At 33.5% G+C, this 22,362-nt stretch overlaps 4 protein-coding genes across 4 annotated transcripts; 1 reads left to right on the top strand and 3 right to left on the bottom strand.

Annotated features, from left to right (window-relative positions):
- The first annotated feature begins 3,356 nt into the window (after positions 1–3,356).
- Positions 3,357–5,509, top strand: LOC140975755 (transcription factor MYB1R1-like). Its single transcript, XM_073439648.1, has 3 exons — positions 3,357–3,677; positions 4,245–4,453; positions 4,859–5,509. Exons 1-3 carry the CDS (start codon positions 3,401–3,403, stop codon positions 5,273–5,275), a joined length of 903 nt encoding a protein of 300 aa, XP_073295749.1. The 5' UTR covers positions 3,357–3,400; the 3' UTR covers positions 5,276–5,509.
- Positions 5,510–7,961: 2,452 nt separating this feature from the next.
- LOC140975752 (glucan endo-1,3-beta-glucosidase 14-like) lies at positions 7,962–9,944 on the bottom strand. Its single transcript, XM_073439646.1, has 3 exons — positions 9,423–9,944; positions 8,312–9,348; positions 7,962–8,228 (listed from the first exon to the last, which is right to left on the bottom strand). The coding sequence occupies exons 1-3, from the start codon at positions 9,520–9,522 to the stop codon at positions 8,145–8,147; spliced, it is 1,221 nt and encodes a 406-aa protein (XP_073295747.1). The 5' UTR covers positions 9,523–9,944; the 3' UTR covers positions 7,962–8,144.
- Positions 9,945–10,063: 119 nt separating this feature from the next.
- Positions 10,064–12,144, bottom strand: LOC140975753 (uncharacterized). The gene is made up of 3 exons (XM_073439647.1): positions 11,923–12,144; positions 11,753–11,846; positions 10,064–11,038 (listed from the first exon to the last, which is right to left on the bottom strand). Exons 2-3 carry the CDS (start codon positions 11,828–11,830, stop codon positions 10,256–10,258), a joined length of 861 nt encoding a protein of 286 aa, XP_073295748.1. The 5' UTR covers positions 11,831–11,846; positions 11,923–12,144; the 3' UTR covers positions 10,064–10,255.
- A 5,555-nt stretch (positions 12,145–17,699) lies between these two features.
- On the bottom strand, positions 17,700–19,218 carry LOC140975751 (uncharacterized). The gene is made up of 3 exons (XM_073439645.1): positions 18,487–19,218; positions 18,213–18,385; positions 17,700–18,086 (listed from the first exon to the last, which is right to left on the bottom strand). The coding sequence occupies exons 1-3, from the start codon at positions 19,057–19,059 to the stop codon at positions 17,924–17,926; spliced, it is 909 nt and encodes a 302-aa protein (XP_073295746.1). The 5' UTR covers positions 19,060–19,218; the 3' UTR covers positions 17,700–17,923.
- Between the last annotated feature and the right edge of the window lie 3,144 nt (positions 19,219–22,362).

Here is a 22,362-nt window from a genome sequence, read left to right as displayed (position 1 = left end):
AAGAGTACAATGGAACATTTTATTGGGTTTCCTTTGTTTAAGGTTGGGGTTTCGGTATATAGAAAAATAAATGAAATATGTGGTCAAAGAGATCTAGGTAAAAACTTGTGTGAGACGTTCTCACGAGTCGTATTTTGTGAGACGGATCTCTTATTTGGGTCATCCATAAAAAAATATTAATTTTTATGATAAGAGTATTACTTTTTATTGTGAATATCGGTAGGGTTAACCCGTCTCACAGATAAAAATTCGTAAAATCGTCTCACAAGAGACCTCAGAGATCTAATCTATTGTGGCAGACAAGTGTGAGGTGTAAATTTGGTAGAATCTTGGGATTCCACCTTCAATACATAAACTATGTTATCATCTCCTATCTTCACTAATAAATTAATTATTCTTCAACTTTTACAAGTGTTGACCCCAACTCCAAAGGATAGAGGGAGCATGGACTTTTTTGACAATGGCTTTCTTACTGGTTTAAGCATGTGATTGGTTCATAAAGTCAATAAAGAAATGCCATTGGCAATGGGAAAGGATATCAAGAAACCAAGATAATTGATTAATGTTGTGTTTTACGTGTCAACGACGTTTGTCATTTACTTTGTAGTATGATCAAAATTTGTAACGTAAGAAAAAAGTGCAACTCAAATGTTTAAATTGTGGTATGGAATCTAAGGTGTAAGGGTTAAAAGTAATTTTATTATTGCAATCCACTTTGAAGATCATATACTTTGGCATAATCTAGTTAATTATCGACCCTTTATTGTCGAAATTTGAGGCAAATTCGTATTTATAATATGAAAAATGAAATTCTTGCGTAATACATCTTTATTTTTAAGTAATATCGACAAGTTATCAATTAATTTAAATAAGAAAAGACAAGAATTCTAAATTTGGAAGATATGATATCTATATCCAATTATATAATATATTATGATATCAAATTATTAGATCGTTATTGAATAATTTAATTAAAATCATTAGATGACATGAATAATAATAATTCATCATTATTAAATATAAAATATTTAATGTCTTATCAAATGTAGCCGAAGATATTTGTATTTGTTACAAGCTTCCATTATTATCAAATTCTAAATTTTTATTCTTCCTTCAAATTGGAAAGGAAAAGAATTATATAATTTATTGGGAGTGTAGATGATGATGATGATGATGATGATGATGATGATGATGATGATGATGATGATGATGATGATGATGATGATGGTCATTTGATGTCAAAATCCAAAATATGAGATGAATAGTAGGTCTATTTTGTGAGACTGTCTCACGAATCTTTATCTGTGAGACGGGTCAACCCTACCGATATTCACAATAAAAAGTAATACCCTTAGCATAAAAAGTAGTATTTTTTAATGGATGACCCAAATAAAATATTTGACCCACGAAATTGATATGTGAGACCGTCTCACAAAAGTTTTTATGTGAGATAAAATCCAATGACAAGAATTCTGGATCTCAACTAAAAAAACCAAAACGCTAATACTAATAATGAAAAACCAGAAAAAAACTGGTGGGGGGCAACATGTAGATAATATAACCTTATCTCTGGCTTATCCCTTCACGAGATGCACCCTAACCACCTCCCAACGTGGACCCAAAAATGATCAATTGATCATTTGTATTAAATTATATTGTTGATGTTCGGGTAAATTGATTGATTTGGGTGAGTAATTTATCGGACAAAGAGATTTTACTTTCATGCGTGCTAGTAATCGGATAGGATGAAACTCGACCTGGGTGGTCTGCAAGCCTGAGAACAAGAAACGTTAGTGGGGCGTCGAAATGGTTTCTAGCGTGACCACTCCGACACATAGATCCTTCTTACTCGAGTCCAATGATGACTCAAGTACTTTCTGGGTATCATATAACGAGAGTATCACTTTTAGTATAACATAGATTTAATAATAACAATTTAAGAAGGGAAAAAACAAATTTTTATTCTTCAAACATATAAATATTTTAAAAAATTTAAATAAAAGACAAGATTAATTGTTATCTCAATCCATTGACATATATGTCAAAACTTTGTTAATTTACCACAAATTTTTTTAATGGTTGATAGAATCTTTGGCACAAGGAGTTGGACATTCTTTATGCCAACTTGGTCATGAAAATGAATAGAATAGCATGATAGCCAACACCAAAATACAGTCAAATATTGAATATATATTATATTCTTTAATATACTAAAAATTGAAATTTATTATCCACTTGTGGTTAATATACTTTAAATAGAAATTTACATTATATCGATAATGCCGATACAATTTTCATCGTATATAAAACACCAAGATGCAATATTTTACTATCCAATAATTAAAATATTTATTTTATAGGTATTTTTCTAGATTTGATATATAAATATTAAAAGGAGAAAAATAAATAAATAAAAAAACCTTAAAATAAGTGTCAGTTCCTGACTACACAATGTACGGTGACCTTATCATCTTGTCGAAATTGGGATCTATGGAATTATGTGAATTTAATTTCTAAAACTATTCAAATATTTTTTTGTGTGGATAAATTCATCACACGTATAAAGTTTCCAAATAAAATAAGAATTTTTATTTTAATAAATCTGAGAAAAAAAATTTATTATCGTTATAGAAAATCAATTCATGTAAATCTGAAAGTGTGTTTTTTTCACCAATCATTTTTTATTTTCAACATAATATAATGCAAAAACTCGTGTAAGACAGTCTCACGGGTCGTATTTTGTGAGACAGATTTCTTATTTAGGTCATCCATGAAAAAATATTACTTTTTATGCTAATAGTTTTATTTTTTATTGTGAATATCGGTAGGGTTGACCCATCTCACATATAAAGATTCGTGAGACCGTGTCACAAGAAACCCACTATAATATAATTTTTGGTATCTGGTTTCCAAAATTTAGAACTCGAAAACAATTAGAAACTTTAACTAATATTATTTCATTTAAAAAGTCGATGTTATCAAATATTTATTGTTTTATTAAAAATAATAATAATAGGTTAAAAACAACAATTAAAGTTATGGAGTACTTAATCCAATTTAATTTATATTATCAAGGAAAAATTATTATTAATGATTTTTGCTATAAACAATTATGTTCAGTAATCATTTTTACAGAGTATATTTTGTATATAATTTTTTTCCCATTAGATTTTACTTTATTGTAAAAATATAATATTATTTATGATAAATAAAATATGATTTTAATTTTTTTTAAAGCATAATATAGTACAGTAGGTTATATTAAAAATAATAATTAAATAATATTCATCATAAAAGCGTACGGTTTCCACGTTTCAAAGTATGTATTATAAAAGACAGTCATCCTCCATTTTCTCCCACTCCATAGTGCTTTCTCCTTCCGTGAAATCCGAGGGAAGGAATGTCAATGCTCAGGGACTCGCCGTCCGCCGCCGTGAGCGGTGGCGGAAGTGGCTCCGTCATATGTGGAGGCAGCGGCGAGATTATTCTGTTCGGTGTGAGAGTCAAAGTTGATCCTATGAGGAAGAGCGTGAGTATGAATAATCTCTCCGAATACGAGCCGGTCAATGGTGATTTACCTAAGCCTGCGGTGGCTGAGGACGGTGGCGCGGCAGGTTATGCGTCGGCTGACGATGCTTTGCCGCAGCCGGTTCACGGGAATCGCGAGCGTAAGAGAGGTCGCGGATCTATTGTTTGATTTTGGTTTTTAAATGTTTCCAGCTATCGTTTGGTGAAAATATTTGTTGAACTGTTTTTCGTTTTTGCTGATCTTCAGATTTGTGTTATGAATGATCTGATTATCTGATTTTGGTAGTTGTTTGGTTTAGCAGAAATGATCTGCGCTATTTGAAATCGATTAATTGATAGCTTTAATTCTTTTGTTATGTGATGTTTGTAGGTCTTATCATTTTGTTGATTTTGTTACAATCTGTCAGTCTTTGGTGGACTGATTTGAGTCATTTGACAGAGTTGGGTACTTTGACATATAAAGCTTGAACAAAATCTGTGTTTTATTTTTGGAGTGTTAGAGAAGGTGATGATTTTTTTATGAGTTAAAGAAAATATTTTTATGAGAGGAAAAAAAAGACAGTTTGATTTTCTTGTATTATTATCTGAATTTTCAAATTTACGAGTCTAACTGTTTATTTGTCGCATCTTTTCCTTTCCTTTCCTTTCTTGATCTTCATGTTTTGATTCCTTAAATATAGCTCATCCAAATTTTACTTGTTGTGCCTTGTCTATAGGAGTCCCATGGACAGAGGAAGAGCACAAACTATTCCTTGTTGGATTGCAGAATGTTGGGAAAGGGGACTGGAGAGGAATCTCTAGAAATTATGTCAAGACTCGCACACCAACTCAAGTGGCTAGCCATGCCCAGAAATACTTTCTCCGCAGGAGCAACCTCAATCGCCGCCGTCGCCGCTCTAGCTTGTTTGATATCACCACCGACTTGGTAATTTCTTATAACCTGTATCTATGTGTAAGCGTTTTCTGTCTATATTACAAGGTAAAGGAAATTACGAATTGTAATGGTTCTATGAAACTTGTTTTATTCTCTTGCGTGAAGGATATTTAACTTTTATTCTATTTATACATATTATGGTGTTGAATCTAAGCAATTTTCTTCTAAAATGTTATTGGGAGCCACCATTTCTTGCTTTTGAGAAACGCAAGTACCTATATTTTTAGGCTAAAAGTAAGAGAATTTTCTGGTGCTTAAAAATGTGGTTTACAAGTTTCTGCTTGGGTTTTTGATGACTATTTTATAAATCTTGACGGGAAACAATATTTTTCCTCATTTTGTTTGAATGTTATTTCAATTAATGTCTAATTTTCTATTTTCTCCTATTATGATAAGGTCACTGCAATGCAAACTGAAGACGACGGTAGCCACCAAGAGCGCCCTGCTCAGCCAGTTCCACCACCAACCGCACCATCTGTGCCTTTAGCTTCCAACATCAACGGATTCTCTACCGTGCCTTTCCCGATTACTGTTGGCCCGGTTATGTTGTCAATGCAAAGTGGCAATCCAATGGAAAATCCAACTTCTTGCCATAGTGATCGAGTGAACAAGTCACCAGTAATGCTCCAAATGCAAACTTCTTCAACAATGGTAGATCTTAACTTAAATCAGCAAGTGCCGTTTGAGCCATCCCCTATATCTCTGAGGTTGTCCCTCTCATCCGGACAGGATCTGCTCTTGACAAGTGACGACTCAGCATTCCAGGTGATCCCAGGCTTCAAGAATGGCGACACCCTTATCACTGTTGCTTGAGAGAACAAAGCACTTGGGAATTGTGATAATAATATTTGAAACATATAATCCATCATAATTTAGAAAGATCTGAAAAAGAAAACTAGATGATTTGAGTATGAAAATACATTAATTAGGCTATTAATCCGCATAAAAATCCATCCTTTTTTTCCCTCCATTGTACAGAATGAAGAACTATCATTTTGTGTCTTGTTTATTGTTCTATGCTAATATTTTAGATTATTGTTTGTTGTCTCTTTTTTCTTTGTGGTTGAGAATAAAATAATTATTGGTGCCCTCTCACTTGTTGCTTCCATTTGGTAGGATTTTATTTATTCTATGAAGAGATTTTTTTTTATCTATGACATCATCCAATGAATGTGGATGAAATTAGGCCTCGGTTTCCATTTATTGTAGAGATAAGTTGTGGTAGGGTCATTACTTCCTTTGGGTGGTGTACATAGCACTTTACATTATCTAGGGATGCAATTGAATCACGCAATATTGCTTGCTTGTGTGGGTGCTTAGACCATCTCCAATCATGGCATCACAATGGTGTGGCACTGGTGCCATGATATTTCACTCCAATCCAGCACCAAAACTGGCGCTGGATCACAATTTTTTTTTTTAGTTTTTAATTTGATTAATTTAATATAAGTGTTTAATATTTAATTAATTAATATTTTTTTGAAATTTTAATTATAAAATTTTTAATATTCTGATTAGAAATTAATTAAGTGTAAAAATAAAAAATAAAAAAAAACACAGATTAAATTAATAATGCGTTAAAATGATACAAATTACGAACAATTAACATAAAACAGACATATTAATATTGAAAAGAAAAAGAATATTCTTGGAATATTCTATAGTAATGTAAAATGTAGTGCAATGTGGTTGAAGATGATTTTAGTGTAACACCAATGTAGTGCAGAATGTAGTGCAGTGGATTGGAGATAGCCTTATTATTAATTGTGCCTGCTTATAGGGGTATTTGAATGACAATATTGAGCAGTGGGGGTGGGCAGTATGGGTGATGAAATACGGATTGGTAATTTTTTTTAATAAAACATGAACTGAACCAATTTTGTAGGTTTTGTAAAACTGTAAAATTTCTTGTCTCGCTATCTATTCGGGTCAACTATGGCGTATGGGGCTGTAGCAGTTTCTTGAACACCATCTATTAACCAATTCCAATTCTGAAATTCTTCCGTATTATACAAACCATAAGAATCATCTCGCCACTTATGGGGCAATGATCAGGTAGTGACATCTTTTTTTTTTAATTGTTAGTTTTTTCTTCTTTGTGGCATTTGTTTTTCGAAAGCGGTTTTACATTCTATTACGATGAGTGTGATAGTTTTTTCCCTTTTTGTTTTTCATTTCATTTGTTCACATGCATATAATTTTATGTCATGTCTCTTTGTTGGTTAGGGTACTTTATTATGCTCGACATTCTTGATATATTTTTATGTAATTATGTAATACCTCTTTATTGGTTTGCGCATTCTTTTGTATCATTTGAGAAGAAAGGTAAAACATATAGTTATCTGAACTCTGTTTTTAGTTTAGTCTCTTAGTTTTGACCTAAAGATGATGTTAAATCTTTAGAAATTCACTCTATTATAGTTGATAAACTTCACGATATAGCTAACGAACAGATTCTTCGAAAAAATTACACCACATAGAGTAAGAATTATCCAGCATGTCTCCGACCGAGAACGTGTTTTTGCCCGAAGCCGAGTTGGGGTATGAAACAGAACTATCACGATGTATATCCCAGCCCATTCCATCTCCGACTGCATACACATTTTGCGCTGCAGCAAAAATGGCCCAAGCAAGAGTCGAGAATGGAGCTCTTTTCCTAATTCTTTGGAACGTGGAAAGGAATAGGAAATTATACGAATGCATCTATCGGGTAACTTCATGTTTGAGTCATTCAAATCAAGATTGACTTTGCCGAGTTTCTATAGATAGAAAAAAAAACTCTTTTAAAAATAATATTAATAGCTAATATTCTCGGTTATACAAATTTAGTGGTTTTCATTTATAAATCTTCCACAACCCAGTCCCAAATAATTTTTATCACTTCGGTATTAATCATAATTTCATTAAATTTTTATATACAAAAATAAAAATCAGTTGAAATTTGGTACACGAGATAACCAATTATTGATGTAACAGAGAATGTTACAGGAAATGATGTAGAAGATTTCCTCACTCAGTTAATAGTAACGAGAGGTTTCAGTAATCTCGAGATTCACATTGTATATTTAATCAACTCTTTATGATATTGCAAATGTATTTTTCTTGAATAATACCTTTACTTCCAATACCCTTCTAATACATCACTGTATTCCTTTTTCTTTTATTTTTTTTTTTGCAATTTATATTGGCAAAAACTTGTGTGAGACGGTCTCACGGGTCGTATTTTGTGAGACATATATCTTATTTGGGTCATCCATGAAAAAATATTACTTTTTATGCTAAGAGTATTATTTTTTATTGTGAATATAGATATGTTTGACCCGTCTCACAGATAAAAATTCGTGAGACCGTCTCACAAGAGACCTACTCTTTATATTTTATTCCGAGAAGTTTAAAATAGCAAAATGAATACTTATTTCTCTTTTAAACTTCCAATGATGGCTTACATAGAAAAATCGTAATGTTTGCATGATTCACCAAATCTTGGATGCTTCATTTGGAATAATTTGTTTTCATTCAATCACACTCGTATGCTTTGTACAAGATGAACTAACTTCCATGATGAATCAAATTAAAAATCCCCTTTTGGAATCAACGTAAGCAAAAGGAACGAAACAAATGAATTTGAATGTGAATAACTCGGCTGGCAACCGCCTGATTTCTTCCAACTTTTAGTTAACTATCAGGAGATCATAATAAGCACAACTGCTGCACAGATTGCCCGAATAGACAGCCGCTGGAGTCCACACCAATTTTGTCCATTCACCTGAGAATTAATGCAGAGTTGGCTATTTTTGGGAAAGTAATTTGCAAGAGCGGAAACAAGAATAGTTTCTGTACTTTTCATACCTTGATGGATCCAAGAATGGAGAAACCGGAACTTGGAACGAGTCCTGTGAATCCGATGTCGTATGAAATGCTTCCATCAGCCTTGAACAACCCGAAATTCCTTTCCGAAGTCGGTCCTGGCTTCGAGTTCTCGTTAAACAAGGCAAATATATAAGCCTTAACCACCATCTTTGGCCTATATGGAGTTCCTTTCTTTTTCAAAAGTCTCTTACGTAAATTACGATGATAAGTCCTAGCATTTTTTAGATTAGCTCCCACTTCATTTTCATCTCCTTTTGAAGCCCAACCGGTCTCAGAAACTATCACTTCCATTTTACTAAAACCAACCTTTTCCAACGCAGCGTAAGCTGCGTCTATCTGAGCCTCAAACATGTTGTCGTAATGAAGTTTAGTTCTAGCATCGTAAATCCCGGGGTTCGGCTCAAAAAGAGCGTAGTTCAAATCAATATGTGATGGATCACTAATATAGGCTAGAAATGGATAGGCATTGACGTAAAAAGGAGTGTTAATTTGTGAGAAGAATTGAAGGAGTGGCCCCAGGTAGGGAAGTAGAGTCTCCTTGAACGCCCCAGCCGAGGGTGGGAATGAAATGGCGAAAACTCCCTCAGAATGCGGGCTCGACACTTCTACTTTATTAGCTAATTGTAGATGAACAAGGGCACCATAGACATTCCTCACGGCCGGAACAAGAACCTCCCATAGTTCTGTATCAGTACCTCCTAAGACCTCGTTTCCAACAGCAATACCAGTTATAAGTGTGTCTGGAAGAAAGGGCTCCACGTTCTCTTTTACCCATGCTATCGCATGGTCTAGGCCTATGCTCATGTCTCGCAAAGATTCACTCGGTAGGCCAACGATTATTTCGATTCCGGACCCTTTAAATGCCCTCAAAACTCCGTGATCAGGGTCATAGATTCTGATGTTCTTGATCTTGGCTGCTTTTAAGAGGGTCACAACACTTTCTGGTGGTGGAAGATTGTTCGCTATCCTGCCGTAATTTACTCCATATGTACCAGTAAAAGCATGAACTGCCAAACCTGAGAAAAGAAACAGAAATAAAATCAGCTTTACAAACGGAAAAAGTACAATCGCAATCTGAGATATTGTATACCTTCTGGTGAGAGAACTCTCGAGAGCATAATGAACCAGAGGAAGAACAAAAGGAAGTTCATTGCCTTGAAACGAGGAGTAATTATAGAGGGACGATGCATTTGTAGGTGTAGGGACACTAAGCAATATGAATATGACAGCTTCAACTCCGACTCTGGCAACAGAAGCAGTTTCTTGTAAGATGCAATGTTTTCTCTGCGGCCATGCCATTGTCAATGATGATAGACGAAAACATAAAAGATTCCTAACCTTAACCTAAAGATGAGCAAATATTTGGGATTTCTGGAGGGAAAACGTTGTTCAGCTTTGTGGGATTGGAATGAGATTCCTAACTTTTCATTACCTCCCATGCTTTTTTATTATTGAATCTTAATCCTTTTATTTCAATATCTTTTTGGAAGGACAAAATTTCTTTCTTGTAGGTCAATGGTCAGAGCCCTGTGCCTTGGCGCTGCCAACGAATTGTTTAGATGCGAAAATCACCCTCCACTTAAAAATCAGTTATTTTAGTTGGCCTTCCATCAAACGTCGTCCCTGTTGCGGTGTCACAGGACACAACGCGCAAATGAACATCACAAACTGCAACATACATCTAACTTGATGTTCTCACATGAGACGAACATAGCAATAACATTACAAGTATAGTGTCAAATAAACAAGTCCCTCCATTAACAAAGAGAAGCTACAACGTCAAATACAATACACAGCTGACTCCCTAACCAAAAACAAATGTAACCCAGCCTAATTATTACAAATCGAAAATACGTTCGCCCAGGTTGATGATGTCAGAAATAGTTACAACAAAACTTAATGACTGGTAAATATCGTTCGTGTTCAACAACTAATAGGAGTCGAAGAAGAATGATGTGGAGCTAAGGTTGGTTGATTCACCTTGCCATTCTCCATAACATCTCCTTTCATATTCTTTTCTTGCTCCTCCACCTGCATCTCAGCTATGTCTCTGTTTTCCTCTATGGCGACGGCATATCCACCAGATGCAGGTGCCACACCATTGGCGAAAACTGTTTGAGCTCCATCAAGGCCCGACTGCGGATTTTCAACAGGTCCAGATATCTGTTTGTGTTCGGCCTTGTCTTTCAAGGTTGAACTTTCTTCAATCCCATTAACTTTTTCATCTATCTCAGCCTTGTCATCCTTTGCAGGGGTTTTATCATGTCTCCCAACATCAGTCGCAGCATTCTCCTGTGGGACGTCCTCTTGCAATTTTTCACCTTCACACTTGTCCTCGGTTTCCTTGTTATCTTCGGCTTCCTTCTCATTGGATTCCCCACCTGAGATTTCAATTTCTTTCTTCCCTTCAGTTTCTTCTTTGTCTGCATCCATCTTTTTATCTTTCTTGGCAAGGGACGATCGTCTGCCGCGTTTTGTTGGTGGCTCACTTTCTTTAGATGGAGGAGTTGCCTTGACCTTCTCACTGATCCTTGTTGATCTTCTTGGAGTTTCACCAGTGCCCCAGTCAAATTCCGATATTGCAGGACTTCCAGGGTGTAATTTCAGGTACTGATCCAGCTGTTTGCGACTGTTTATCTCCTCCCCAGTGGGCGAAATAAATAGTATCTCGTTTTTTTTCGGAGTGCCTCCTTTTTTCAGCAAATACTGCACAGAAATAAGAAAAAAGATGGGACAGAATGGGTGAATGAAATAACAGGGTGGCATGCCCGATACCTTATTAGATAAAATCAAATTACTTACCAAGAAAATACTTCACAGTTATAATTTACAGAAAAATACACAGAAACTTTAAAGACACGCTTACAATCTCCTGACAGTCCTCGCATCACATTTTACAATAATAAGCATGATGGAGGAATACTATCTAAAACGACAACTCAATTATTTCCTGAAATGTGATCGCACACAATTCCACGAAAAGGGGAAAAAACATACACAAACAAGTTCGAAGCAGCTAGCTCACACAAACTCAAGCGTCGTGTGTGTGAGTCCTCGAGGCAGATTTGCAGAACTAAATATGATCTCAAAAACAGGAAATTATAATCGCTCCTTGTGATGTCAACCATAGAAGCTACCAAAGATAATGAAAAAATCGCAAGAAAATACACAAACTCAATAATCGTTTTGGTGAATAAAAGGTCCCAAATAACGATGTCCATATCCAAACTTTAAGCTAGCGATCAACTATAAAGTCTCAAACACAGAAAAATGAAGAAACATTTTGAGAAATTTAATATTAAAAAAAACAAATTTTTGAACCGGCTACTCGCTCTTCACTTGTTTTTTTACCAATTTTTTCCTCACGCAAAATTCAAGCTGTAATTCAAACAACAGAAGCTAAAAATCCAAGAAAAATACCAATTTCTTCCATGAACTGGGAGCAGGGAGCTCCACCGAAACATCATCCTCCTTCTGTCCAGAGTAAGCCTCCGCCATTTCTCTCCACCAAAACCTGAACACCAAAAAGGAAGCTCAAGGTACAATACCAGACGCAAAGGAAGAACAGAGCTGAGATTTTTTCCCCATACCTTTAACTCTTCCAGGAAGAAGAAGAATATGCCCCAAAACTTCACCGCCACGACGTCTTATTTCAGAGGGGACAATGTTAAAGCCACCTCGAGGGCACCCGAAGAGACTAACTGGACACGTGCGATAAGTTACAGCCGTGAGATTTGACCGTTGAAGGTCTTTATCTGAATCCTCCAGAAGAGCCTGCACACGTGCCGTCAGGCGGGTGGCGGTTTGAAATGGGGTTACTTATCGTTATCTCCACTAGCCTACGTTTTAGCGATGACTGAGAATGACGCGCGATCCAATGGTTGTGGGTGGACGGGGGAATGTGGGATCGTAGGATGCGGTGTGTGCGTTTCACGCTCGAAGGAAGAGATTGGTCGACATTAGTGTGTATGGATAACGTTATTGAAATGGTTTTATTAACTGGATTGGAAGGAGGATTTGGTATCCGAATCTGGATTAGGATCTAATGAAGCATTTACACAATGTTTGGACGGAAAAAACATTGGAAATAAAATAAAATGTAATTTATAATTTGATTTGATAATTTAACCAATATTATTTAATATAAAAAATTGTATATATCTTATTTTTAAATTTTTTATTAATAATATCTATATTAATAATCATATATCATTAATCAAGAACAATTTTTTTATTTAGAATATTTTTATCTATAAATATAAATTTATAAACTTATTTATTTGATTTAAAAAATACAATAAATAATAAGTTAGTACTAAATTTATTACAATTAAATATAATTTCATTTATTTTAAATAATTTTTTTTAAAACATATCTCAATTTTGTTTTGACAATATAACTAATAAAAAAAATAAAATAATTATTTGTATTTGAAAATATATAATAAGTATGTTAAAATACTTTCAATTAAAATAATTTTATAAAATTTTAATATATAATTATCTTTATATATATGTAGAAGTCTAAGTTCATAAATTTTTAAAAACTAGGAATGATCACGTGCGATGCACGTGGGTGATTAATAATGAAATATATACTAACAAGATTTAAATAATTTTTAAAATCGTTTAAATAACATCTTGTTTATGAGTATTTATTGATCTAAATATATCAAAACACAATAAATAAAAATACATCATAATGATAAATCAAATATATTCACTTATTTATATAACATTTTTCAATTTGCATGATTATAACATAATGACAGCTCTCTCAAATTAACAAAGATAATTTTCATCCAAATATCATTCACAATGGAAAACAATAAAAATAAAATTAAGAGAATAGTAAATTTTTCTAAAATCAAAATCACAATGTATTTAAATGGAGTGCATATAGTGACTGTCAAATAAAATTCTCTTAATTAACTAAATTATCATAATGATGTTAAAATAAAACCCCTAAACTTGTTATTAAGTTAAATATCAATTGTGTTTTTGCTAACTTTTAACTCCTTGCGAATTTTGTTTAACTTTTTCTTTTTTTAGAATAGATATTACACATCAACTCAAATATTTTAAACTGTATAGTAGCTCAATCATCATGATTCGATCGATGTATCCAACAAAGACAATTATTGCACTCCAACAATATCAATAATTACACTAATTGCAATATATGAGAATTGATCTCATGACTTTGACTCTTATATATACCAATTGTAGGATCATGCATTTGCCGCTTTACCAAAGGTTATAACCAGGGTAACGATGCAACATTAACTAAAATCTTTTAAAATCGTAAAACAATTCAAACGTCACATTTCGATTGTTATACCTTACATAAACAATTATTGCACCTAACAAATATGATATAGTTGTTATTTTACATTCTAGAAATCATTTTTCTAAATCAAATTTATTCTCACTAATCAAATAATTTCATCGAACACAAAGTAGTTTTAATTACTAATAATAATTTAAACACAAATATTAATTGTTAGGGTGACCACTATATGTCCTCACCTATGCTTCATTAAATTGCAATCATAATAATAATGCACAATGAATTGGTAAACATAACTTAGTTAATTTATTAAGTGAGTAATATTAAATAACAATTTTGTTATTTTGAAATGTGAAAAATAGCTTATATATATATAAATTCATCATATATAATGCTAAATTAATTAATATGTAGAAAAGAGAAAAAATTGTTTTTTATGTATGTAATTTCATCATATACAATTAGAAATTAATTAATAGGTTGAAAAGAACAAACAGTATAACAAATAATATATTATATATGATGATTTCGTAATAGAATAATGTTAATATAATCATATTTTGTATTATGTTTAGAACGCAATTGAAAATTGATAACAAAATATATAATAATAGAAACTTTAATTTTAAAAAAATTTTTTATCTAAAATATTATCATAATACATAATGAATCATAAGTGAAATCACTAAATTGTTGAGTAACTATTTATTTAATTATTACTTAAATCAATTTATTGGAATTTGTCAAAAATTTAGCATTTCTTATCATCTACATAAAAATATCAAGAGCTTCATAAATTCATTGATATTAATTAAAAAATTTAATTTAAATACATAAAAAAATTCTTAAGTTCCTAAAAAAATTATTTTATAGTTATATCTGAAATATTAAACATTTTATTAGAAGTTTTTTTCTTATCAGCTATATAAAAATATCAAGAGTTTCACAAATTTATAGACATTAATTAGTAAAAATAACTTAAATTAAATATATAAAATTTATAAAAAATAATATAACGTGTTTATAATATTATGAAAAAATTGAAAAATATAGTTGAAGAACTCACAAATTTTATTAGTTATATTTTAAAAATTAAAGCGAGTAACACCCATATATGGTACACGGTTTTCTACCCCGCAATGATATGTGCAAGTAGTAAAACCACAATTAAAAAATAATTCATTAAAAAAATAATTTGAGAAAAGTATTGCAAAATTGCAACCACAGAATAATTTTACGTTAAAAAAATATTCTTACAAATAATCTTTAACATATTTCAATATCTACAAAATATACGATGCTTCTTAGTTCATATTTTAAAATCAATTTGTTATAAAAGTGATTTATTTATATGTAAAATAAAAGAAAATATAAGATATAAATATTAGATATTCATTAGCAAGCATGAAGAAATACACTAATTTTAGTAGCAACAAAGAAAAATAATGGGTAAATTGATAAATTCAATATACATTAATATCCAGAAGCATTTAAGATAGACAATAAATTATAAAAGAATCCATTAAAAAATTATTATTTTAAAATCAATTTGTTATAAAAGTGACTTATTTATATGTAAAATTAAAGAAAATATAAGATATAAATATGAAATATTCATTAGCAATTATGAAGAAATACACTAATTTTAGTAACAAATTTTAGCAACAACAAAGAAAAATCATGGGTAAATTGATAAATTCAACATGCATTAATATCCAAAGATATTTAAGATAGACAATAAATTATAAAAGGATCCATTAAAAAATTATTGATTTAATTTGCTAAATTAAATGAATAAAAAGGTATATTAAAACATTCACAATTAGATATAATATACTTATATGTATGTTAGATGTTAGATTTTACTAAGAAATATAAATAAATAATTTTCCTGGCCTAAAATTTAAAAAAGAAATAGGAATGTATATTAATGTCCAAATCCATTTAAGATGGACAATGAATTACAAAAAACTCCTAAAAAAACATATTAATTTAATTTGCTAATTTAAATTAACAATAAAATTTTATTAAATAATTTTTTTGGCATAAAAGTTAGGAAAGAAAGAAGAATTTGTATTAATGTCCAAATTCATTTAAGATGGACAATGAATTGCAAAAAAAAAACTTTTAAGATAACCTATTAATCTATTTGCTAACTTAAATTAAATTAAATAAATGAACAATGACAAATAAGGAAATTCACAAATGAAAGTGGTATATTTTATGTAATGTTAGATAGAAATATTAATGTATCAATCACTCACCCGGGCTTTAGCCCGGAGCCCGGGTGTCATGGACTGTGGCGCCGCCACTGCATGACGATATGGAAAACACGAATCCAAAGGCAACAACCGAGTAATGTTTATTCATCTGAATACAGGAACCAAGCCCAAGCGCCTGAAAGATAAATGGAGGACTGAAATACATGTGGCAAGGAGAGGAAAGGCAGTAGACGAGGAGACTGTGCGTCATTTGTCACTTGACCTACAATACACACTAGATTTCAGGCGAAGAAGTGGCAATATGAAGCAGAGGCCGGAGCTTAGGGAGCATATCTCAGTTGTGCAGTCCATGAAAAGGGCTGGGGCAGAGGCGAACGGATCAGTGGAGGAGGCGTAAAAAGAAACGTGGGCAGCGGTACGGTCGGTGTGATGGCGGAAACATAGGCTGGGAAAGTTGCGCGAAGTGAGGAGTGCTCGAAATAACAGTAGCTGCAATTCGAGGGAGACAAATTGATGGGTGTTTCAGTGAACGAAGAGCCGGAGGAGAAGCGCGACCTGGGCAACGAAGAACGAAGTGTACAGACGAGGAAAGAATTCGCTGGAGGTGGAGAGCAAATCGCTGAGTTAGATTTTGAGCGGGATGAAATTATTTTGGCCCATGTACAAATAACTGACTGATTGAAATGTCGTGAATTTATTTCATCAATATCGTTTCTTTGTTTGATTTTTGTGTTTGAATTTGCTTAGACGATTAGAAGAAACAATTGAATTTGAACAGTTAGATTTTAACAGTAATTTTGATTTTCATTTGCGACAACGCTTTACTCGCCCGCAACATCCAGAAATTTGTGCAAACAACATACATGATACATGGAGTGGCATACTCGATCGTTTAGTCAATGAGACGTACTTAAGTCGACATAGCTTCATGTATATGTTCTTTGAAGCTAGAACCGATCAACAGAACGTAATGAAATAATTTCAAGCTTACAAAAATGGCTCAAGAGTGTCTATACAAAGCTCTTCTCCTCATGAACTCTTTGTTTGAATGGTACTTGACGAATCTCCTACTCCAAGTCCGTTAGGACGAGAATGACTGCCATAGGAGCCACTCAATCAACCAATTTGAGTCCATCAATTGTAAGTTTATATTGTACCATCACTATCATATTACAAACAGTGTTCTTGGACAGTGATTAAATGTTAACGCGTATGCGTTTCTTGGACAGTGATTGGTAGAGACATAACAAATAGTAGTCAAAAAAAGTATCCGGAAGGGAAGCAGTGTGGCTGGGAATTTTCTATAAGGTCAATACTTTCCCTTAAAAGGGACCCCATGGTTAAGCATCAAGCAAGTGTTGAGGCCTCAGATTCACATAACCCACAGCATAAAAACAAAAGGATAATGAAACATGCATATTCTCTTGGCTTTAGAATCCAACAGTCTATTTCTATCTACAACTTGATTACATACACATCACTCAAATTCAACATCGAATACCTGTACAAAAGGAATTGAAAACGAGTTCTTGAATTTTCAAGAGCAAACAATATCAGATAAGATATTTACAGCTGTTAGTAACAGTTGTTGGCTCTACCATCTATAACAATGGTGAACAACGATCAAAACATGATATTTGTGACGATCAAAACATGATATTTGTGAACCATCAAGAACAACAATTATTACCTACACAATCTGTAGTATTTATACATATCATACAAAGATTGAAAGATGTTATTGATTTGATTTACATAGTTATCGCTCGCTCTGAGTTATAAAACAACGGCAGGTATTGATCTGCTGGCATCCTTGGTACCAGTTTACATCTGCATCCATGCAGAAGTCAAGGTGTATACAATATTTGGGTTTAACCTCAGAAAAGGATCTCTATATCACGGCATAATTTAAATTTCTTAGTCAAACTTCGAATCAAGAAAGCAAATATGAATAACAAAAACCTCTTCTTGGTTGCCTTAGAAAGGGTGCAAACACACTATGGCATTATGAATAACAATACTCTGTACATAGTAGACTACATATGTATGGTAGTTTACATGGAGGAAGAGGACTTAGATTCAAGAAGCTGCAGCTAGATGAGGCCAATGAGATTCATCTTGGAAAAAGTTAGATGGTGAGTGATACGTCTTCACTTTGCATTCGCTTGTTTTTAGATCCTCCTCGTCTTCGTGATCCTCATCCGCATCCCACAGGAATCGGGCATAGGAAGCTAGAACATAACTGCACAAACATGAAAATTTGTTGAGTATATGCAACAGTTCAGTCAGTAAACCAAGAATTGGTGCAAGTTGAGCTCTGAGCAATGATATGCGCGCTAATGGAGAAAGGTCTCTGAACAAGAAATACCAGTCATTGGGGTCAGATTTAACAGCTTGTTCAAAATAAGATTCAGCTCTAGCAGAATCCTTGTGTGTCTGCCATATTAGATCAGCATAGAGAGACAACACATTGCCATCATTTGGATTAGCTAGAATTGCTCTTCCACAGTACTCTTCTGCTTTTGTTAAGTCCCCTTTAACCTACAAAACATGAATACACTACAGAATCAGTACAGAATTAGGCACAATCGTGAAGTTGAAACATACTGCCAAGATTGGAACTTTACTGAATAGTCACTAACCTCTTTCAAAAATTTAGCATAATTTGCTAAAAAGAGAGGATTCCCAGGATTTGCCTCAATCATCGTCTCATAATAAGCGTCCGTAATCTCTGATCCACGCCAACTCCCCGGATCTTGAGAATCAGAACCCGATCCGTAATCCGGCCGTCTCCCACCACCACACATGCCACCACCTTTGCTACCACCACCCCTGCCCCCCGCCGCCACTGTCTGCGGCGTCTTCTTTCTCTCAGTTATTAAGCACCCTTCATCAACTCTCTCACCCACCGCCGCACCCAACCCGGAGCTTGACAGCAGCATGTGCCCCATCTCCTGCTTTATCTTTACCGGGCTCGGTGCACCGATTCTCCGCAAGTTCTTCTCGAGCTTCGGATCCGAATGATCTACCGCTTGTCGGGTGAGAGAACATCTCCCGGGACTATCGTCAAACGAAGTCGTCATGCATACTGATCGTATGCGGGTTAACTGCGGGAAGGCTAAGGGCAAGGTATCCGATTCCGGTGATGACAACACGGCTGATGAGTTGGGCAGCCATGAATTCAAGACCGGCATCGAAGAGCTTCTCAGCAGCATAATAATTTTCAGTGTTTTCTACTTTCTTGAAAATGTTTAAGATAAGAGTACTTAGGCGGAGGTCCGCCGTTTTATGCGGAAAGGAGTGGAGATAGGCAATTTAAATGGAAGTATGGGAAAAGCGAGTTGGTCGACTGCTGGCGGGCTGGGAAATGGACAAAGATTATTGATGGGTTGCTGTCATCCACAGCGTGCTGAAAGACAGAGAATCGTGGTTGAAAACAATTGTTCACGTGGGAATTTGCTAGGTGTCGGGCTTGTAATGGCTACGGAGGTCTGCGGCGGGGCCAACTTCACAAGGTATAGGGCCGAGGACGATGAAATAGTAGGTGGCGTATTGTATTCTTTAATATTTTCTGTGAAGACAATATATAATATATAGATTAAAAAAGTTACTATCCATTTACGTTACGTAGGATGGAGTGCTTATGGTTTTATCAAAAATTAAAACTGATGATAATAGTACAACTCAAATCTTTTAAACCTCACAGCAATTCAAGCACCACGGTTCGACCGTTCTACTAAGAAGAGAAAATTATTGCACCCAACAATCTTCCTCCCAATAATTACACTCTTTGCAACCAATGGGAATCGAACCCGTAACCTTGGCTCTAATACCAATTGTAGGATCGAGTGCTTACCGCTTTACCAAAAGCTATAGTTGGTGGTAATGGTGCAACTCAAATCTTTTAAACCGCACAGCAACTCAAGCATCACGGTTCGACCGCTCTACCAAGCAGGGACAATTATTGCACCCAACACATTAATTTTTAACAAAAACATATTAAAATACCTTAGTTTTTAAAAAACTATTAAAATACAATCAGCTAAATAAAGTTCAATATTTCATGATGAAAAATTTCAAAAATACCTTTTGATCATACAATTATTTGAATAACTACTTATGATCGATATTAAACATCCATCAAATCGAAAGTTAAAATAAGGAACCAAACAAAATACAGGGATGACTACAAAGTTTGTGTATGTATCCTGTCTCCTGCCTCACTTTTAGACCCGACGGATGTAATTTGAGTTGGACCCATAAAAAATTATATAACTTCTAAATTTTAGTTGCTTTACAAAAAAAAATATTTAGTATTTAATATATGCTTATCAATAGTAAATCTTTGTTCTTTTATTCAAACATGCAATATATTATTACATAATAACCTCCTGTAGAGGAGAAGAAATTTGTTTAGATATTTATCGTAAGTGGAATTACAACATAACTAAATTGAAACTAGTACAAATTTTATTTTGAAAGAAAAATGAGGAGGTTGAATTATGACTTCATCTTTCTTCTCTCCCGTTATATATAGAAGTCGTGATGAATTTGAAATCTGGACTTCAAATTTGTAAATTGCATTGCAAGTTGTGGCCGACATCATCTTTTTAGTTGGTGTACCACTAGTTAGTGGTTAATCATATTGTGATGGTTGAGTGGGTCATCATCCACTAATGGAATGGTTGGATCGCATGTTTTTCTACCTTTTTCGAGAAATATTTTGCTTTTGTGTGGTCCCAAAGGAAAACATGAGTTGTGTGGTCCCAGAGGAAAACATGAGTTGTGTGGACCTTCACCATTGCGATTCGTCCTCGCATTATGTTTTAAGTCATATCTGAGCCACAAACCTTTATCAAATTATGGTTCTTTTTGGTTTGGACATTCTGAGTAGATTATTTCTAACCATCTTCCTACATGAGTCATGTTGCAGAATTTATGACGAGTTTCTTTACTCCCCGCCAGCTTGCTGTTTTACAGAATATTTCTTTCTTTTTAAATATTTCTTCTGCAAAGCTTGTGGTTTTTCCTATCATGGTATTTAGTAGAAAATATTCATTTACAGAATGTTGATAAAACTTAAATCAAAACTTGATTATGTTTATCTCTGTGAGAAAGACCCATAATTTATATGCTCATCTAATGGTGATGTCGTCTTAAAGCGAGTTATGAAACCAGAGGTGTGTCATTCTTCAGAGGATTCTTGATGAAAGTTTGAACGTGTTTGTTTGGTATTTTCAACTTGATGAAGTGAAATGCTTCATCATTCATGCGAACCTTTCCCGTTTGTTATGTTGTTGTATTAAAAAAAAAGTAAAGCTCCGGAATATCTCCTCTTAACAAATAATCATTATTTGACAATGTTTCATGAACATTTTCTTAGATCCATTTTGGTAGTCCCGAGATTTTTGGGAAGTTGGATGATAGTATAAACTGATGCAAGAACCCCAAATTCATAACATAATTTTACTTCTTTGAGGATAGAAATTTGCTTTCATCCATATCCTATGATTCTTTCTTGCTATATGAACTCAGATTGTGGCTAGGTTGATATTTATTTTTGTTTTTAATTTCTCTCAATTTTGTTGATATGCCTGAAATGGAGAAACTATAAGTTCGTTCGTACTAAATTTAAATTTTTCTTTGTCAGTTTGAGGTCTAAGGTCGATCTCTTCATCTTTAATCCCTAAGGTGAATGATAGACTTGAAGGCTCGAGATAAGGATCCAGAGCTTCAATTTTTTCTTTGGTCGACTCATCTAAAGATTGTTTTTCCCCCATTTATGACTTATAATTCTATTTCCTTAAAGATAGTCTTCTTGATTCTAGTTTAAGATTTTGATTCATTTGTAGAGTCGTTTTGTCTTGGATCTGAATATTTGTTTCATGTATTAAAGGAAACTCGATTCTTTCCAAATAAATTGTCTGAACAATTTTTTCAAATAATTCTGGTATTTTAATAAACTCATTTCTAATAAATAGTTATGAGTGATTTGTATTAGATAGAGATCTAAAATTTGATAGATAACAGAATATGAGTTATTACACTTTTTCATCAGCCTCTTCTCTTTGAATTTTTGATGTAATGTTAAAGCTCTATTGAAATCTCGATCTACCAGGTTGTAGAAAATTCTTGGGTAAATTACTCCTACAATTTTTCATGAACATATATTCTCTGAGATTGTTCCCAATTTTGAATATTTAAGATTACCCATTCATTTATCACATATAGCAATGTCAATATGTGAATATATTTCTTCTTTTAAAGTAGTTTTTATCATAATCTAGATTGCTCCAATATGAATCCACGACATACTTCGTGCTACTTCTATCTTGAGTTTCTCCAATTCCTCCTAAATTTCTTCAGAAAAAATTAATTGCAACTCAACACAGTTTCCCGTAAGTTCCATTGGATTGACATTTCCCATTTTAAAATTTTATAGATTAGATGATACATTTTTGTTTATTAGGCAAAGATTTCCTCGGTTTTCCGTAAGTTCCATTGGATTGACATTTCCC

The sequence above is a fragment of the Primulina huaijiensis genome, chromosome 4, assembly GCF_012295235.1.
Source record: "Primulina huaijiensis isolate GDHJ02 chromosome 4, ASM1229523v2, whole genome shotgun sequence".
Lineage (NCBI taxonomy): Eukaryota > Viridiplantae > Streptophyta > Magnoliopsida > Lamiales > Gesneriaceae > Primulina > Primulina huaijiensis.
This window is presented reverse-complemented; position numbering and strand designations above follow the sequence as displayed.

Bases quoted from the DNA above. Each gene is read 5' to 3' on its own strand.
- LOC140975755 (XM_073439648.1), top strand. From the start codon at position 3,401: ATGTCAATGCTCAGGGACTCGCCGTCCGCCGCCGTGAGCGGTGGCGGA. The intron at 3,678-4,244 runs GTCGCGGATCTA...CCTTGTCTATAG, and splicing joins GAATCGCGAGCGTAAGAGAG to GAGTCCCATGGACAGAGGAA. The intron at 4,454-4,858 runs GTAATTTCTTAT...TATTATGATAAG, and splicing joins TTGATATCACCACCGACTTG to GTCACTGCAATGCAAACTGA.
- LOC140975752 (XM_073439646.1), bottom strand. From the start codon at position 9,522: ATGCATCGTCCCTCTATAATTACTCCTCGTTTCAAGGCAATGAACTTC. The intron at 9,349-9,422 runs GTATACAATATC...TTCTTTTCTCAG, and splicing joins GAGAGTTCTCTCACCAGAAG to GTTTGGCAGTTCATGCTTTT. The intron at 8,229-8,311 runs GTATGAAAAGTA...ATTAATTCTCAG, and splicing joins CCATTCTTGGATCCATCAAG to GTGAATGGACAAAATTGGTG.
- LOC140975753 (XM_073439647.1), bottom strand. From the start codon at position 11,830: ATGGCGGAGGCTTACTCTGGACAGAAGGAGGATGATGTTTCGGTGGAG. The intron at 11,039-11,752 runs GTATTTTTCTTG...ATTTCTGTGCAG, and splicing joins CCAGTTCATGGAAGAAATTG to TATTTGCTGAAAAAAGGAGG.
- LOC140975751 (XM_073439645.1), bottom strand. From the start codon at position 19,059: ATGCTGCTGAGAAGCTCTTCGATGCCGGTCTTGAATTCATGGCTGCCC. The intron at 18,386-18,486 runs GTTAGTGACTAT...CATGTTTTGTAG, and splicing joins ATGCTAAATTTTTGAAAGAG to GTTAAAGGGGACTTAACAAA. The intron at 18,087-18,212 runs GTATTTCTTGTT...ATGTTTGTGCAG, and splicing joins AAATCTGACCCCAATGACTG to TTATGTTCTAGCTTCCTATG.